Raw genomic sequence first — 19,398 nt, 5'->3', positions numbered from 1 at the left:
AAGAGTTGTAAGACCCAAGCCTACATGGCTAATGACTGTGAAGCGTAAAGTAGATGATGGTGGAGAAGTATTGATTTAAAAGCTCAAGATAGAGACGACTGGCGAAATCTAACCGAGGACCTTTGCTTCAATAAGCGTGGGAGGAGATGATGATGATGAATATCCTAGAGCTGGCCATATGATAAACAAATAATTCTGTTTGTCAGATTCCCTATCTACATGTCTATCAAAGAATAATCGTTTACCTTATCTTCGCGCTAGCAACTTCAGTAGTCTCTCTGAGCATCCTCTTACAAGGAACTAAAACCCATATTGTATTTCTTTTAATGGTTTCAAGATATCCTCCAAGTCACAGTGCATAAAACCTTAAAACTATAAACATTTGGATAGTAGACATTTTATTGGTTGGCAGTGCTTGATAAGCCCGCCCCTAGAAGGCTTAGCCAATGAGCATCGAGTTCCCTGTACATGCATTCTGATGTGTTGTGTTGAAATTTGAATGGTGAAACTTGTGAAATTTGTGATACCAGTGGCCTGGTTGTAAGATAATCGTCATAGACAATAAACATAGGTAGCAGGTTGGCCGTACACCAGCCTCCCGGTGAGATACTACCGCTAGAGACTTATTGTGTCCTTTGTCTGGCTAGACGTTACTACATAGGATCCCTCTCTCTGGTTACGGCTCATTTTGTCTTTGCCTACACATACACCAAATAGGCTAGCCCATTCTTAGCACATTATCCTGTCCTCATACCTCTGACAACACTGAGATTATCAAACAATGATTTTTCTGCTCAAGGGGTTAACTATTGCAATATAATGGTTCAATATCTACTTTCCTCTTGCCAAGGGTAGAAGAGACTCTAGCTTTGACACTACAAAATCAAACCATTCTTCTCGATTCTTGGGTAGTGCTATAGCCTCTGTACCAGGGTCTTCCACTCTCTTGAATTAGAGTTCTCTTGCTTGAGGATACACTCGAGCACACTGTTCTATCTTATTTCTCTTCCTCTTGTTTTTTAGTTTTTATTGTTTGTATATGAGAGATCTGATTTAATGTTTTTGTTCTTGAAATATTCTATTTTGATTGTTTGTTACTTCTCTTGTAGTTTGTTTACTTCCTTGTTTCCTTTCCTCGTTGGAATACTTTTCAGTGTTGAAGCCCTTGGGCTTATAGTATCTTGCTTTTCCAACCATGGTTATAGCTTAGCTTGTAATAATAATAATAATAATAATAATAATAATAATAATAATAATAATAATAATAATAATAATAATAATAATAATAATAATTTTTTGGTTTCCTTAAAAACTTTTATCCGAATTCATTAGACTGTCTCGATTTTTGCTAAAGATTGTATTATTATTATTATTATTATTATTATTATTATTATTATTATTATTATTATTATTATTATTATTATTATTATTATTATTACTACTACTACTATGCTACTACACTTTCTGGTACAACTCAGGAACATAAATGGTGGTCTACCCTTAAATCTGCACTCTTTAGTGTAGATGCAACAGTTCCTCCTTTACTTAAACCAGATGGCTCAGTCATGCACTGTCCAAAGGAAAAGCCAACCCTTTTGGCTGATGTTTTTGACAGTAAACAGAGTAATGAAAAACTTGAACTTCCTCATTCCTGTTTTCCTGAGGCTAAACTAACTAGTTTAGCTTTTCGATCTCGTGAGATTAAAGCTCTGTTGATAGACCTTGATGCTTATGGAGGTGTAGACCCAAATGGTATTTTTCCTTTGTTTTTTATAAAGACAGCATATTTCTTAGCTCCAAAGTTATCTGTTATTTTGCGTAAGTTAGCAAGAAGAGGAGCTTTTAGCACTTGTTGGAGAATTGGTAATGTTACTCCTCTATGTAAATGTGTTTTTGGTAGCTCAAGTCCCACTGATTACCGCCCAATTTCCATAACTCCCATATTATCTAAAGTTTTTGAACGTCTCCTGGCAAAACGTCTTAATAGGTTTGCTGAAGGTAATCATCTACTCCCTAGTTTGCAATTTGGTTTTCGTAAAGGCCTTGGAGCATGTGATGCCCTTCTTACAATCTCCAATGCTGTACAAAAATCATTTGATTGTGGTCAGGAAGTTCGTATGATTGGCCTTGATTTTAGTGCTGCCTTTGACCGTGTTAATCATGAGGCCCTTGTTTTCAAACTCAAACAGTTGAGAGTGGGTGGGTCGTTTCTTAGCATTATTATTGATTTTTTAAGTAATAGATATCAAAGAGTTGTTGTCGATGGGCACCATAGTGATTATAGGAATGTGATATCCGGTGTTCCATAGGGTAGTGTTCTTGGCCCATTACTTTTCATACTATGTACACATGACATGTGGTTTGGCCTAGAAAACAAGCTTGTTGCATATGCAGATGATGCTACTCTCTTTGCATCAATTCCATCCCCTGAATGTAGATCTGGTGTTGGTGAATCCCTTAATAGAGATTTAGCTAGAATTAGTGCATGGTGCAAAATATGGGGTATGAAGTTGAATCCTAACAAAACTCAAAGTATGATTGTAAGTAGGTCAAGGACGGTGGCTCCTCAACATCCGGATCTCAGTATTGATAATGTTTCTTTAAATTTGTATGACTCTTTCAAAATTTTAGGTGTGATTCTGGACAGCAAATTTACTTTTGAGAAACATGTAAGGTCTGTGTCTTCTTCAATTGCACAAAAAATTGGCTTATTGAGAAAGTTTTTCAAGATTTTCGGTGATCAATCTATTCTGAAGAAGTGTTTTAATTCTTTCATTCTACCTTGTTTTGAGTATTGTTTTCCTGTCTGGTCTTCACCTGCTGATTCTCATCTTAATTTGTTGGACAGAAACTTACGGTCTATTAAATTTCTTATTCCTGATCTAGATATTAATCTATGGCACCGTCGTTCAATTAGTTCATTATGCATGTTGCATAAGATTTTTCATAACTCTGACCATCCTTTACATTCAGATCTCCCTGGACAATTCTATCCTGTTTGTAATATTAGGCAGGCAGTTAATTCTAATAGCCAGGCCTTCTCCATCATGAGGCTCAATACTACGCAGTACTCTAGAAGTTTTATTCCAGCTGTTACCAAGTTGTGGAATGATCTTCCTAATCGGGTAGTTGAATCAGTAGAACTTCAAAAGTTCAAAGTTGGAGCAAATGCTTTTTTTGTTGACCAGGCGGACATGAGTCTTTTTATAGTTTATTTATGACATATTTGTTTTTGATGTTAATATTTTATATGTAAATGTCTGTTTTGACGTTGTTACTTTTTTTAGAATGATTTATTGTTAATTTGCTCTCTTCATTTATTTATTTCCTTATTTCCTTTCCTCACTGGGCTATTTTTCCCTGTTGGAGCCCCTGGGCTTATGGCATCTTGCTTTTCCAACTAGGGTTGTAGCTTGGATAATAATAATAATAATAATAATAATAATAATAATGCTGCAACCCTAGTTGGAAAAGCAGAATGCTATAAGCTCAGAGGTTCCAACAGGGAAAATAGCCCAGTGAAGAAATGAAACAAGGAAAAATAGAATATCTTGAGAAGAGTAACATGAAAATAAATATATCCTATATAAATTATAATAAACTTAAACGAGAAGTAGGATGGAATAGTGTGCCCGAGTGTACCCTCAAGCAAGAGAACTCTAACCCAAGACAGTGGAAGACCATGGTACAGGGGCTATGGCACTACCCAAAACTAGAGAACAATGGTTTGATTTTGCAGTGTCCTTCTCCAAGAAGAGCTGCTTATTAGTGGTATTTCAACCTCAGAAATATATTTCTTATTTTTTTGTGTTGATGGGGAAAATATCATGTCTAAATGGCTGAATTTCAAGGTAGCCTACTAAATACGTTATAAAAATAACATTATCAAGTAAGGTAGGTTATTTGAAGTTTCAGTAATAGTCTTAAAATACTGAGAAGGGATCTCTCTCTCTCTCTCTCTCTCTCTCTCTCTCTCTCTCTCTCTCTCTCTCTCATTCAGTAATGATCTTAAAGTACTGGCTAGTGATCTCTCTCTCTCTCTCTCTCTCTCTCTCTCTCTCTCTCTCTCTCTCTCTCTCTCTCTCTCTCTCTCAGTAATGATCTTAAAGTACTGGCTAGTGTTCTCACTCTCTCTCTCTCTCTCTCTATTGGTGATGATCTTAAAGTACTAACTATAATTCTCTCTCTCTCTCTCTCTCTCTCTCTCTCTCTCTCTCTCTCTCTCTCTCTCTCTCTCTATTGGTGATGATCTTAAAGTACTAACTATAATTCTCTCTCTCTCTCTCTCTCTCTCTCTCTCTCTCTCTCTCTCTCTCTCTCTCTCTCTCCGCCACATAAATTTTATCACTCCATGTTGTTCTCTCCTCCACAGGCTGGGAGAGACTGGTCGACCACCGCGAATCCCTCTCGAGACAACTATCCGTCTCGTCCGACTCCAAACTCCTCGATGACGACATCCGGGAAGAACAGAAAGTCATCATGAGACCGAAGAAGCCTCCGAGACCCAAGTCGGAAGTTTATTTATGTAAAGACTCTAGGAAATCTAAGCGATATTCAGCGTTTGGGGTAAGTATTAGTAAGTAGTAGTAGTAGTAATAATAATAATAATGATAATAATAATAATAATAATAATAATAATAATAATAATAATAATAATAATAATAGGCCCCTGAAGTAACGAGTTTATGGGCGAGATCCCTTTGTGGATGTTTTAAGAATGCTTCTTATTCTGTGGTTTCGTGAAATGGCTTTTAGAAATTTAAACGCGCACTGTATATATATATATATATATATATATATATATATATATATATATATATATATATATATATATATATATATATATATATATATATATATATATATATACTTATATGTGTGTGCGTCCATATACAGTATATATATATATATATATATATATATATATATATATGTATATATATATATATATATATATATATATATATATATATATATACACACTGTATATATCTTTCCGGTGACTGAAGAGAATATTTTTTCTGCCTTTTACAATCAGCAGTTTATGAAATGCCTGTTATGCTAAGTATTCTGAAATTTTGAAGAAATTCCGAATTAATAACACATAAAGCTATTAAAAACATGGTTGCTCTGGGTGCAATAAAGTGAATATAAAAAGGTATGTATGTAAATACGTTTTTGTATATACAAATATATATATATCATCATCATCATCGTCATCATCATCATCATCATCATGAGTCGTTACTAGTTCACTACAGGACAAAGGGCTCAAATACGTCCTACCACCTCCGTCTGTTTATGGTCTTTCTATGCTGATCTCTACCCTCGAATTTTCTTAGTTCGTCAATCCATCATCTTCTTTTCCTTCCCCTGCGTCTTTTGCAGTCTAGAGACCGATTCTGTTGTTCTTAATGTCCACCTGTTATCTGTCATTCTCATTATATGTCTTGCCCATTTCTTTGTCTTACATGTTATTTGAATATCCTCTGCTCAACTGTGGTTTGCTCTTGTATCCATGTTGATCTTTTACTTTTAATGTTATTCTCGTCAGTATTCTTTCCATAGCTCTTTGATTTGTAAGTAGCTTATATTTTAAGGCTTTAGAAAGGTTTCCAAGTTTCTGATGCATAAGTTAATACCCGTAGGACCATTTGATTAAATATTTCTCTTTTTAGAGAAAGTTGTATTTTGATTTTCATATCCTTTCGTATACCAAAAAATCGCCATCCTATGCTTATCCTTCTTTTAATTTTGGTCTCGTCCTAAGTACGTATAATCATTGACAATTTCTAGAGAGTTATCCACAACCCTTAATTGTTGTGTCTACATTGTTATCTTGGTTTTACTCGTATTCATTTTCAGCCTTACGTCTCTCTCTCTCTCTCTCTCTCTCTCTCTCTCTCTCTCTCTCTCTCTCTCTCTCTCTCTCTCTCTCTCTCTCTCTCTAGATAGATAGATAGATAGATAGATAGATAGATAGATAGATAGATATACATATATATGTGTGTATATATATATATCTATATATATATATATATATATATATATATATATATATATATATATATATATATATATATATATATATATATAATATGCAGTAATTATAATGTAGATATACAAAAAGGACATGTCTGTGAGATTAGGTATGAGATTATGTTCTTCTCTTAATTAAAAACCCAGTGGTTATGAATTCGTAACAAGATTTGCATCCTTTCAGTATAATGAAAATGCGGAAACAAGTCTGAATTTCGGGAAAAGGGGGGCGGGGGTTGCAAAACATACGTGATTTTAGGAGCTACGTTAAAGCTGGAAAAAAATTCTAATTAAGGAAAGAATTCCTGTACTATTGTTCCTTTTGTTTAATTTTGAAGAAACAGACAGCGTAGTGCTAATTATAACATTGAATGGGATAAAACTCACTTTTAAATGTTAAAGGCTGTTCTTGAATGGCAGGGGAAGGAGACAGTGAGAAGGCCCCAGAGACTAACCACATATTCATATGTTCAACACCCAAGCAACCTTCCCACACAAGCTAGGACCAGGGATGGCCAGGCAATGGCTGCTGATGAGTCAGCAGGTAGATCTATAGGCTTCCCAAACCCCTGTCCTTAGCTCATAAGGATGGTGAAGTCGCAGGCACTGCAAGAAACAATTGAGCTTGAAAGGGTCTTGAACCCCAGTCTAGCAGATCGATAAGCATAGACATTTCCAATTGGTTATCATTGTGTAAAGTTATTAGCCTGGTTGATATGTTTTTTTTTTTTTATTTTGATTTGAACGATTTTCACATGCAGATTAAAATGACCTTTTGATTTCAAGGTATTATTATGATTTCATACCTTTTAACATCTTCATGATTGATGTCCAAGGCCATGGACTTGCTTAGAGAGAGAGTGTTTAAAACCACTGGCTCTGGTTCAATCCAAAGCCCCTCTCTGGTACTTTGTCTAGCCACGCATTTCTCCATTCAGAGTTCTTTGCTCTGGAATACATTTCACAATACTTATGCAGTGGAGATTATTGAATTATTCTTTCCAGAGTTCTAAAGTGGGGTTCGCACGGTGGATTGGTTCGTCGAACCCGGTTGTCGAACCTTCTTTTCAAACAGTTCGAAGAGGTGGAGTAGCCACCAAAGCATAAGGTTTGTGGACGATGAAGCCCCACCCACAAAAATCAGGCGAGAACAGAGTTTCTTGTCGAACCCGGTTGTCGAACCTTCTTTTCAAACAGTTCGAAGAGGTGGAGTAGCCACCAAAGCATAAGGTTTGTGGACGATGAAACCCCACCCACAAAAATCAGGCAAGAACAGCCTTTCTTCGATCCGTTCTCCAAACGTGTTCGACAACCAAATACCTCGTTCACACGTTCGAACATCACTTCAAACACTTGTTTATCGAACCGCCTTAAGGAAACTTAAGATTATTATTTAAACATATTTATCCCTCGTAGGTCCAAAAACTATATCAGGAGACTATATCAGCAGCTCTTCCTTCAACTCTGACTGGCTTTGTGTTACTTCTTCAAGAGGACTGATTTATTGAGAGATTATTTACGTTATATTACAGTGAAAGTACGAGCATACATAGACATTTGTACAACATGTCTTCGGAAAACCATGCTACCTATGAGGACCCATACTCACAGGTGTTTTCGTGGGCCGAGTTCAAGTCTCGTTTGTCAGGTGGATGTTTAAAGGGGCACTGGAGATGACAGGTGTTTTTTTTTTACCTACAATTTCTTCATATTAATGCATGATTATGATTTATCTTAAATAACTTTTTTTTGTTAAGTTATCCATGTATATACAGAAACATATACATACATATACTATACTTACCCAAAAGTATATATACCTCTATATATTGTACTTACTTGCATACAGTATACATGCATATATGCACATATAACCCTATCCGTATAAACATACATATACTGTGCTGTACATATGTATCAGAAACTTGGAGCCTTACTAAAGCCGTTGAACATAAGCTAGTTACAACTCAAAGAGCAATGGAAAGAATAATGATGGGAATAACATTAAGAGACAGATGAAGAGCAACATGGATACAAAAGCAAACTAAAGTAGAGGATATTTTAAAAAACATTTAAGGAAAAGAAATGGACATGGGCAGGACATACAATGGACATTAAGATTAACAGAATGGGTCCCTAGATATTGTAAATGAAGCAGAAGGAAGAGAAGGCGATGGATTGACAAGCTAAGAAAATTGGAGGTTATAAGCTGGCATAGAAAGGCCATAGACAGACGCGAGTGGAAGGACATGTCTGAGGCCTTTGTCCTGTAGTAGACTAGCTATGGCTGATGATGATGATGATAATACTGTATACATATTAGTATATATTTTATATATCAATGCACATGTATAAAAAAAACACACAAGTAAAAGCAAATAATATGTGTATCTGTATATACAATTGTACATACAGTACATGTCAGAAAGATTAATGTCACACAGATATATGCAATATGAGGTACATATTTCTTAAATGAGAAACTACGTGTCACTAAAATTTAGGAAGCACGCAGATCTCTTCCCAGATAAATACGTCGAGTTTGTACATTCAGTGTCCTTTATTTAAATTATCAAGAAAAAAAGTAATAACACTGGATTCTTATGATTTTTCTATCAGATAAGTTATTAGAATGAACCAATTTCTTTCCTCATACGAGCCTAATAGATTTAGCCATTTCTTTTTTAAATTTCTTTGATGTACTTTACTCTAATAAGTGCATTAATTATCAACATCAGACATTTGTATTTTGGCTATTTCCAAGAAAAGATCCGTGCACAGTAATGTAATTTCTACAAAAGATTGTCATTATTTTAGTAAAAAATAAATCATTCTAATTTGTGCTAATTAAGGAAATATATTTAAAACTTGATAAAAGAATTTAGTACTGATTTACCATTCGAATATTGTTTGTATTTTGCATGATTTTATTATGAAAATAGAATGTATAGTTAGAGTTCAGATAAGATCTCATTATTACACAAACTTTTTATTTCTTTCTTTTCAGGGGGATTCGCCGTTTGGAAGGACGGAGGCTTATATGAAATTAGATCAGTTAGGCGAAGGATCTTACGCTACCGTATATAAAGGATACAGCAAGTGAGTAGTATATATATATATATATATATATATATATATATATATATATATATATATATATATATATATATATATATATATATATATATATATATATATATATATATATATATATATATATATATATATATATATATATATATATATATATATATATATATATATATATATATATATATATATATATATATATATATATATATATATATATATATATATATATATATATATATATATATATATATATATATATGTGTGTGTGTGTGTGTGTGTGTGTGTGTGTGTGTATACTTAAATATTATATGGGGGTGTGTTTGTGTATGTGATTTTGTGTCTGTATATATAAAACATTACATAAACATTCTATGACAATAGATGCATTAAATATTTTTATTAGACATAACTAATTACATTGATAGCTATCCTGCTGTCAAACATAACTGTTCTTTCACAAACAGTTATGTTCTAAAACTTTACTCTTTCAAAGTCAACACTTACTTGAACTGCACATTCCGGGTTTTAAGATATCAACATTTTTAAAATGTGTAGCCATTCTTAGGGAAAGGGAGATAGCAGTATATATTACGAATGAATAGACTGCTTCTCATAAGTCGTGCTATGAATGTGGATACCATTATATTCAATCTTATTTCTCTTCCTCTTGTTTTATTTTAAGTTTTTATAGTTTATTTGTGAAGGATATAATTTAATTTTGTTTACTCTTCTTGAAATATTTTATTTTGATTGTTCCTTTTTCTCTTGTAGTTTATTTCCTTGTTTCCTTTCCTTACTGGGCTATTTTGCCTTGTTAGAGCCCTTGGGCTTAAAGCATCTTGCTTTTCCAACTAGGGTTATAGCCTAGCTTGTAATAATAATAATAATAATAATAATAATAATAATAATAATAATAATAATAATAAATAATAATAATAATAAGAAAGTTTGGTGAGTAATCACAATTTCTATTTGTGATTCATCAATCTCAATCCAGAATTAGTTGATGTTTTTTGCATTGTTTTTTACCATCATGGCTATGATATGAGAATGCATTTTAGCAGGCAAATAATACAGTACTGTACATACGCTAAAGTACTTATACTTAGCATGTAGACCCTAATACTTAACTAATTTCTTGATAAAATAGACAGAAGTTAATTCTAGCTATATAAGGGGAGAACCTCTGATGTGAGGGATGGTACAAATAACGGATTTTGAGCGAAGCGAAAAATCTATTTTTGGGTGAGATAGCCATGGCGTCCTGATGGAAGGTTCCTTTTTGGTAGCTTCCTTGGGTATATCACTACTAAATATTCCCAGAGAATTTAACCACAGGTTATCACAGAATTCTAACTTCTGGAGCGAGTATCTAAAGGTTTCCCTTTTAAGACATCGTATATCAACAGGGGACGCATGTATTAACGCGCCACATAGCTATCTACACCCCAAATAGAGTTAACACTTCGGTGTGTAGGGGCGGAGAATAGCTGGGAGCCGTTCCACAGCTAATCTCGTTCGTGGCTACTTTGGGTACTCGAGACGTAAACAAACGGGCGCCATTGCTAAATGACATCACGTCCGTCGTCATCCTGAAGCCAGTTGCTTGCCGATCGCCATGATACAGCAGAGCAGGGTGGGACCTGAAAAACTGGACGAAGTAGCAGGGAGGAATCCATCAGGACGCCATGGCTATCTCACCCAAAAATAGATTTTTCGCTTCGCTCAAAATCCGTTTTTTTGGGCTCAAGCCATGGCGTCCTGATGGAAGAATACCAGAGAATCAATGTATCGTGGTAGATTTTCCCCCTATTGAGTAAGTGCCAAGGGCTTTGAATAGGGTAGCATAGTAATCTTAATAAAAGAACCGTAGGGAAGAGACCTTCCTGCCCCCCTGGCAGTGAAGTTCCCACGGGCCATGCCGAGATCAAAGCGGGTATCGAAGGGCTATTCACCCTGCTAGAAGAACCTGAAGAACTTGGAGACAAGACTGAATGGTTGGCATTCATATAGGAACATTCTCAAGAGCAGACGAGTGGTGGTTAGGCACTGTATGTAGAGGAGAATTGTCTCGTCTCTAAGGTATGAAGAGTAAGTATTCGTATTGGAATATTACATTGCATAGGTGAATATATAATAAGGGTTGAGACCTTAGTATCTTCATTAACCATAAGAGGAAGGGAATAATAAAACTATGACAGACATGTATTTCATAGGATAAGTAGGAGCGGATTGAGACGTACAAGTAATAAAATAAGAATTTTATTTCACAATTGCAGAAAATTTAAATGAATTGCAATAATATGTAAAGTTAATTTACAACAAATTATAATGTACATAGTAATAAAGACTTGCTCTTGAATCTGAAAGGGAATTTCAAATTTATTAGTAGGCACTCGTTCTCGAGGAACGTCAGTCTTTAAATAAAACACATCATGCTCTAGGCATGCGGCACTCGTGTGACGACTATGACATTTCACCTGGGATAAGAACAGTTATAAGAAAGCACTAAGTGTTTTCTACATCACTACGTATCACTCGAGGGTCAACATAGGCACCCGAAGAGTTAGAGTCCCAAGTAACTCGCTGTTCTATGCAGAGTTAGGTGCAGGTTTCATAACACTACCTGCGGCTACCACAAAACGTTTGACTTCGTGCACTTGTTTCGCATAATGTTTAAAGAAAACACGCGAGGACTTCCAGCCTGTGAAACTCCTAAGGCTTTCAAAGTCCATACTCTGAAAGAAATTCAGAGACGATGCAACTTTTCTAGAATCGTGACCGGCGGGTGTACTGTCAGGATCCGCTCTGCGAATGAAGTAGGTGATTTTCGCTCTTAGTTGTTTCAGTGACAGGTCGCTGCCAGATGTTTCTCCTGTGAAGAGTTGGCCTCCACCAAAGTCCGAAGTTCTGCGAAGATAGACCTTGAGGCTCTCTACTGGGCATAGAGAGGCATCTTCCTTCAGGGGGCATATTCTCCAAGGGCCCCATTGTTTGGTGGGTAATTCGTTTTTGGCGAGAAACGTCGGATCCGGGAAGAGGGTAAGGTCTCCTGAGTCAGTAAACAGGATATGACCCTCTTCTCTTGATAATGCCACTATTTCGCTGACTCGGGCTCCTGAAGCAAGAGCAAAGAGAAGTATAACTTTCTGAGTCAGATCCTTGAGAGGGCATGAATCATTATCCAAGTTAGGAGGCGAAATGGAGCACCTTGTCCAATGACCAGGAGATCGGTTTCGGTGGGAGTGCTGGGCGTAGACGAGCGCATGCTTTCGGCAGTTTATTGAAGATGTCGCTGGACAGATCAATTTGGAAAGCATACAACAGAGGTCTAGTCAAGGCCGATTTGCAAGTAGAAATCGTATTGGCTGCCAAGCCCAGTCCATGAAGGTGAATAAAGAAGGACATGCAAAAATCGATGGTGATTTCCGTAGGATTTTTTGCCTTGACGAATGAGACCCATTTTCTCCAAGATGATTCGTATTGCCGTCTTGTGGATTCGGTCTTGTATTCCTCGAGGAAGTCTAGACTTTTCTTCGAGATCCCAAACCTCTTCTTCGCGGCTAGGGAGAGAAAATCATGAGATGAAGGTCCTTGATTTTCGATGATGAAGCGAAGACAGTCGACTTCTGTACTTGCTGGGAGAGAACTGGGCCCGGGAGGGGGATCAGCGTGGGCTGCAGCTCCAGGACCAGGGGGTACCAATTGCTCCGGGGCCACTTGGGAGCCACTAGGGCCGCTGTCCCTTTGAAGGTTCTCAGCTTGGAGAGGACTTTCAGCAGAAGGTTGGTGGGAGGAAACAGGTAGATCTTGGACCATCTGTTCCAGTCCAGGGACATGGCGTCCACTGCCTCTGCCTTGGGGTCCTCGTACGGGGCCACATATCGAGGAAGTTGATTGTTGTCGCTCGTTGCGAAGAAATCGATCTGAAGTTCCGGGACTTGGCGAGAGATGAAGGAGAATGATCTTGCGTCTAGAGACCATTCCGACTCTATCAGGCTTGTCCAAGATAGAGCGTCCGCCGTCACGTTGCGGAATCCTTGTAGGTGAACTGCAGATAGGTGCCACTTCTTCCTCTCTGCCAGACGGAAGATTGTTAGAAGCACCTGATTTATCTGGGACGATCTTGAGCCTTGGCGATTGAGACATCGAACTACCACCGAGTTGTCTAGGGTTAGACGAATATGGATCGAGGGAGGCGGGGAGAGTTTCTTCAGTGTTAGGAGGACCGCCATGGCCTCCAAGATGTTGATGTGAATTGTCTTGAATAGTGGAGACCATGTGCCTTGAGCCTGTTTTTGGTGGGAGTGACCTCCCCAACCCTCCAGCGAAACGTCCGTGTGGATGTTGAGTGATGGAGGTGGGTGTTGAAGAGGGATGGACCTTTTCAGGGCCGTCGCTTCTGACCACGGCTTGAGGAGAAGTCGAAGTCTGTTTGGGAGCTGTCTCTTGAGGTCTCTTCGAGTGATGGATGCAGAACGTCTCCAGACTCCCGCGGCATCCTTTAGCTGTGCACGAAGCACCGGGTTTGTCATGGAGGCGAACTGAAGAGAGCCTAGAACTCGTTCCTGCTGGCGTCTTGAGATCCGTTTGGATTTCAGTAGTCGCTTGACAGACCCTGCTATTTCCTTCCTTTTCTTCTGGGGGATGGAAAGGCGGTGTGACTGAAGGTTCCACTGGATTCCTAACCATTGGAACTTCTGAGCTGGAGAGAGGCGAGATTTCTTCGCGTTCATCTTGAATCCCAGGTGTTCTAGGTACTGGGTGACTTTGCTGCAGGATTTTAAACAATCCTCGGGCGATGGAGCCCAGACTAGCCAGTCGTCGAGGTAGGCCATCACCTGGACGTCACGGAGGCGGAGCTGTTGTACTATGGCGTCCGCCAACTTTGTGAAGATCCGAGGGGCCACGTTGAGGCCGAAGGGCATGGCCCTGAAGGCGTAGCTTTTCCTTTGGAGTCGAAATCCTAGGTAGGAGGAAGCGTGATGGTTCATTGGAACGTACCAGTAGGCATCCGCCAGGTCTATGGAGACCGTGTAAGATCCTCGAGGCAGAAGGGTCCTTATCTGTTGAAGAGTCAGCATCTTGAACTTGTCGTTCGCTATGAACTTGTTGAGGGGGGATAAGTCCAGAATGACTCTGAGTTTGTCGGAGTCTTTCTTGGGGACGCAAAACAGTCTCCCTTGGAACCTGGTTGACTTTACCCTCCTTATCACCTTCTTGTTCAAGAGGTCTAGGACATATTCTTCCAGAAGGGGGGTTGATCGCTGGAAGAATTGCTGGAAGGTTGGGGGTGGTTGAGTCCAACTCCAGCCCAGACCTTTCTTGACGATGCTGTGTGCCCAGGGATCGAAGGTCCAACGGTCCTGGAATTGGCGGTCTTCCTCCCACCGGAAGCACTTCATTGCTTCTGGTGTCCCGAGGGCTTACTGCCTCGGCCGCTAGCTCCCCTTCCTCCTCTGCCTCTGGAGGGACGGCGAGATGCGTCTCTGCTTGCACCCCTGTTTGAGCCTCTACCTTTGGGACGAAAGGTAGTTGTCTGTTGTTCAAAGGCAGGGGTGAAAACCGGTGACTATGACAAAACCGGTTGGGTGACCAACTGAAAGGTCTGTTGTGGCTGAGCAGCCACTTGGGGAGTAGCGGGTCCCGGAAACTGACGTCGCTGTTGACGTTGCTGGTGTTTTTGCTTGGAGGATTTCCTCTTAGGTTGAGGGCCATCGTCCTGAGAGGATTTCCTCTTTTTTGACATGCCCCACTTGTTGAGAAGGTTCCTATTCTCAGTGGCAGCCTTGTCAGTGATCTCTTTCACAAGATCGGAGGGGAAGAGGTGTTTACCCCAGATGTTGGAGGAAATCAGCCTCCGGGGTTCGTGTCTCACAGTGGCACTCGAAAACACGAATTCTCGACAGGCTCTCCGAGCCTTCATGAAGTGGTACAAGTCCTTCACCAGAGTCGCCATGTGCGATTTGGCGAGTACCATGTAGTGGTCGGGGGCTCTGGTGTCACCAGCCATGACATCAAGTTGTACCTGGAGGGACATGGATGCTGCGAGCCTTTCCTTCGTGTCTTGTTCCCGACGAAGGAGATGGTCATTGAGTTTCGGGAGATCCTCGTTAAACTGACGTCCGGCTACGTCAGGATCTAACTTTCCCACCACGAAGGTATGCTGGATATCCTTCCAGTGTCGAACGTCGGGGGGAGTTACCATGGAGAAGGGTCTGCACTCCTCCAGTGCAGGGCAGGGTTTCCCTTCTTCCACAGCCTTGAGGCACGCAGCGAAGGCCTTTTCCGTGAAGGGAAGGACTGCGTCGTCGGGTGCGACGTAAGTAGGGTGCTTCTTGCTCAGGGCCGGAAGCTTAGAGCAGGTAAAACCCCTACTTTTAAACGCGTTGGCTAGCATAGCCTGAGCCTTCGAGAGATCGAACACTATCACCTCCTTGGGTTCGGTCTCTTCTTTAGAGGCAGGTTCTGAACGAAGCCGGACGTAACAGTCCGGGTAAGCCTCAAAGTTCGGGAAGAACTCCACTTCTTCCAGGGGGACCGTGCCGATCTTATCGCTGACAAAGATCCTGCCGGTCGCGATAACCATATGCTCGGCATACCTCCAGGGGTTGGCATGTGAGCATGCAGGGAGGTCCTTAACCGAGATCTTCTTCGGTTCTTTGGACCCTCCCATGGACCTGATGAACTCGTGAGTCACCTGAAGCTTTTGTTCCATAAGGGCTTCTATCATACGGAACATCTCCTGGGCGGATGGGATGGGATCCGGGGTAGCGGAGGTAGACGGGAGAGACACTTCCGTCGTTGTAGGAGTAGGGGCGGGGATGGAAGGCGGAGCGACCTCCTGCTCCGACTCGGTGTATTCCACCTGGTCCTCTTCCTCTTCCGCGCCTTGGGCCATGAGGGTCCTCTCCGTGTCCTCCGAAATATCCGACATATGTTCATCGTTTTGGGAATCCAGGCGACACTCGTGCATGGACTGGGCCATAACTACGTCGGGTTCCACCGTGATCTGGACGGTGGGGATCTGATCTTTGGGGACCACAGAATCAGGGGAGGCCTTTGGGAACAATAAGGCCGTCATATCTTCAGTGGCAAGGTACGGTCCAGTGGCGTTCTTGTGGAAGCCACGCACCCACTTGCGTAGCTTATCCCGAGAAGCGTCCCTGATCTCCGCTGAGGGAGGGTTATGAAACGCATCGACCAGGCGATCCTGGCAGACCGTACAGTTCTGCGGGTCCCAGAACTTCAGATCCCCTTTCTTGTTGGCACAAGGGGCGTGGGTCCTACACGCCGTATGTCCATAGAAGTAGGTTGGCCAGGGCACCAGCCGCCCGTTGAGATACTACCACTAGAGAGGTATTGGATCCTTTGACTGGCCAGACAGTAATGCATTGGATCCCTCTCTCTGGTCACGGCTTATTTTTTCTTTGCCTACACTTACACAGAATAGTTTGGCCTATTCTTTACATATTCTCGTCTTTCCTCATACACCTGACAACAATGAGATACTTAACACTTCTTCACCCAAGGGGTTAATTACTCTACTGCAATTTGTTCAGTGTACTTTCCTCTTGGTAAGGGTAGAAGAGACTCTTTAGCTGTGGTAAGCAGCTCTTCTAGGAGAAGGACACTCCAATATTAAACCACTGTTCTCTAGTCTTGGGTAGTGCCATAGCCTCTGTACCATGGTCTTCCACTGTCTTGGGTTGGAGTTCTCTTGCTTGAGGGTACACTCAGGCACACTATTCTATCTTATTTTTTTTTTCTTCCTCTTGTTTTTTTTTGAAATGGTGTGTTGGGCAGGCTTAATAGAAGGGCCATGGATGCTTGGTGGTTTATCAAGAGGTTGTCTTTTCCTTTTTCTAATTCTTTTTCTTCTCAAAACCATCCTTACTGTCCTCCCTTCAGTTGAAGTGGCTATCCTGGAGGGTATTTAGCCTTGCATGGTGTATCGGCTCCTCCATGTTGACCAGTTTTTCCGACTTTTTACTATAGTCTATGGGTATCATCAATCACTTTGTTTATAATTCTGTACGTATTGTTTTTGTTATAATTCTTGTTAATCTAGTTTTTAAGTATGATGTCTCTTTTTTATTTCTATTAATTCTTATGCTGTCTGGAAACATTGAGCGAAATCCGGGACCAGTACGTCCTAGATTTCGTCAATGTCGTCTTCTGTATTGCAATATTCGTGGTCTTCATGCAAATATCCAAGACCTTACAGTTGCGTCCAGACAGTATGATATTCTTTTGTGCTCAGAAACTTTGGTTTCTAATATGAGGCACTCATCTGAGCTCCTTATAACTGGTTTTAAGAAGCCAATAATGTTGAAACGTGATGCCATCCCTAGGGCCAGGGGAATGGCGGTGTATATTAGGACCGAGTACCCTGCTTCTCATAAGTCCTGCTATCAATGTGGATGTCATGAGATTCAGGTAATAAAAGTTTGTGGCAGGCATAACAACTTTTATTTATGTTCGATCTACCGGAATCCAGACATGGATGATTCTATCTTCGATTGTCTTCTTACCATTATGGCCAAGATACAAGAAGAAGATAGAAAGGCTTCTTTTGTCTTTGTTGGTGATTTTAATGCTCACCATAGGGAGTGGTTAAGTTCTATCTCTCCTACCGATCGCCATGGCTTAAGAGCTTTAGACTTTGCCTCTGAATCAGGCTGTGAGCAAATCATAAATGAAGCTACTCACAGGTCTGGTAATTGCTTGGACCTTGTATACACTGACTCCCCTGGCGTTATAACTGGTAAGGTTGGTTCTCCAGTCGGGACATCTGATCATGCCTTGATTTCATTATTAGTGAAGACTGAGCAGCCTGTCCCTGATATATCATATTCTTGTAAAATTTATATGAAATCCCAAGCAGACTGGAATGAGATTTTACATGATCTTTTGTTCTTGAATTGGTCACAATTATATAATAGTGTAGATCCTGTTGTCCCTTTGAATGAGAATCTAGTCAACATAATTGATAGGCGTATCCCTTCTCGTGTGCTAAGGTACCGAGTGAAGGACAAACCGTGGTTCAATGATGATTGTAGACGTGCTTTTTTGGAGAAGCAGGAGGCCTATCAACTTTGGAAGGGTAACAGATCAGATTTGACCTGGAACAACTATACTCAGCTTCGAGCTTTTGCTCAGAGAGTTTATGCCTCAACTGAAAAGGAGTACAATTTAACCATAAAAGAAACCCTTTCTGGTACAACTCAGGAACATAAATGGTGGTCTACCCTTAAATCTGCACTCTTTGGTGTAGATGCAACAGTTCCTCCTTTACTTAAACCAGATGGCTCAGTCACTCACTGTCCAAAGGAAAAGGCAACCCTTTTGGCTGATGTTTTTGACAGTAAACAGAGTAATGAAAAACTTGAACTTCCTCATTCCTGTTTTCCTGAGGCTAAACTAACTAGTTTAGCTTTTCGATCTCGTGAGATTAAAGCTCTGTTGATGGACCTTGATGCTTATGGAGGTGTAGACCCAAATGGTATTTTTCCTTTGTTTTTTATAAAGACAGCAGATTTCTTAGCTCCAAAGTTATCTGTTATTTTGCGTAAGTTAGCAAGAAGAGGAGCTTTTAGCACTAGTTGGAGAATTGGTAATGTTACTCCTCTATGTAAATGTGTTTGCGGTAGCTCAAGTCCCACTGATTACCGCCCAATTTCCATAACTCCCATTTTATCTAAAGTTTTTGAACGTCTTCTGGCAAAACGTCTTAATAGGTTTGCTGAAGGTAATCATCTCTTCCCTAGTTTGCAATTTGGTTTTCGTAAAGGCCTTGGAGCATGTGATGCCCTTCTTACAATCTCCAATGCTGTACAGAAATCCCTTGATTGTGGTCGGGAAGTTCGTATGATTGGCCTTGATTTTAGTGCTGCCTTTGACCGTGTTAATCATGAGGCCCTTGTTTTCAAACTGAAACAGTTGGGAGTGGGTGGGTCGTTTCTTAGCATTATTATTGATTTTTTAAGTAATAGATCTCAAAGAGTTGTTGTTGATGGGCACCATAGTGATTATAGGAATGTGATATCCGGTGTTCCACAGGGTAGTGTTCTTGGCCCATTACTTTTCATACTATATACACATGACATGTGGTTTGGCCTAGAAAACAAGCTTGTTGCATATGCAGATGATGCTACTCTCTTTGCATCAATTCCATCCCCTGAATGTAGATCTAGGGTTGGTGAATCCCTTAATAGAGATTTAGCTAGAATTAGTGCATGGTGCAAATTATGGGGTATGAAGTTG

The 19,398-nt window shown here is 40.0% G+C and overlaps 1 protein-coding gene across 2 annotated transcripts in view; it reads left to right on the top strand.

Moving 5' to 3' along the window:
- Window positions 1-19,398, top strand: part of Eip63E (cyclin dependent kinase Eip63E) — an 85,949-nt gene that overhangs the window by 26,450 nt on the left and 40,101 nt on the right. For both annotated transcript variants that reach the window (XM_068388723.1, XM_068388724.1), the window contains 2 exons: window positions 4,373-4,566; window positions 9,047-9,138. In XM_068388723.1, coding sequence (XP_068244824.1) covers window positions 4,373-4,566; window positions 9,047-9,138 — 286 coding nt within the window. The remainder of the gene's footprint in view (window positions 1-4,372; window positions 4,567-9,046; window positions 9,139-19,398) is intronic.

This window comes from Palaemon carinicauda, chromosome 15, assembly GCF_036898095.1.
Source record: "Palaemon carinicauda isolate YSFRI2023 chromosome 15, ASM3689809v2, whole genome shotgun sequence".
Lineage (NCBI taxonomy): Eukaryota > Metazoa > Arthropoda > Malacostraca > Decapoda > Palaemonidae > Palaemon > Palaemon carinicauda.
Note: the sequence above shows the minus strand (reverse complement) of the source record. Positions and strands in the feature narration are given on the sequence as shown.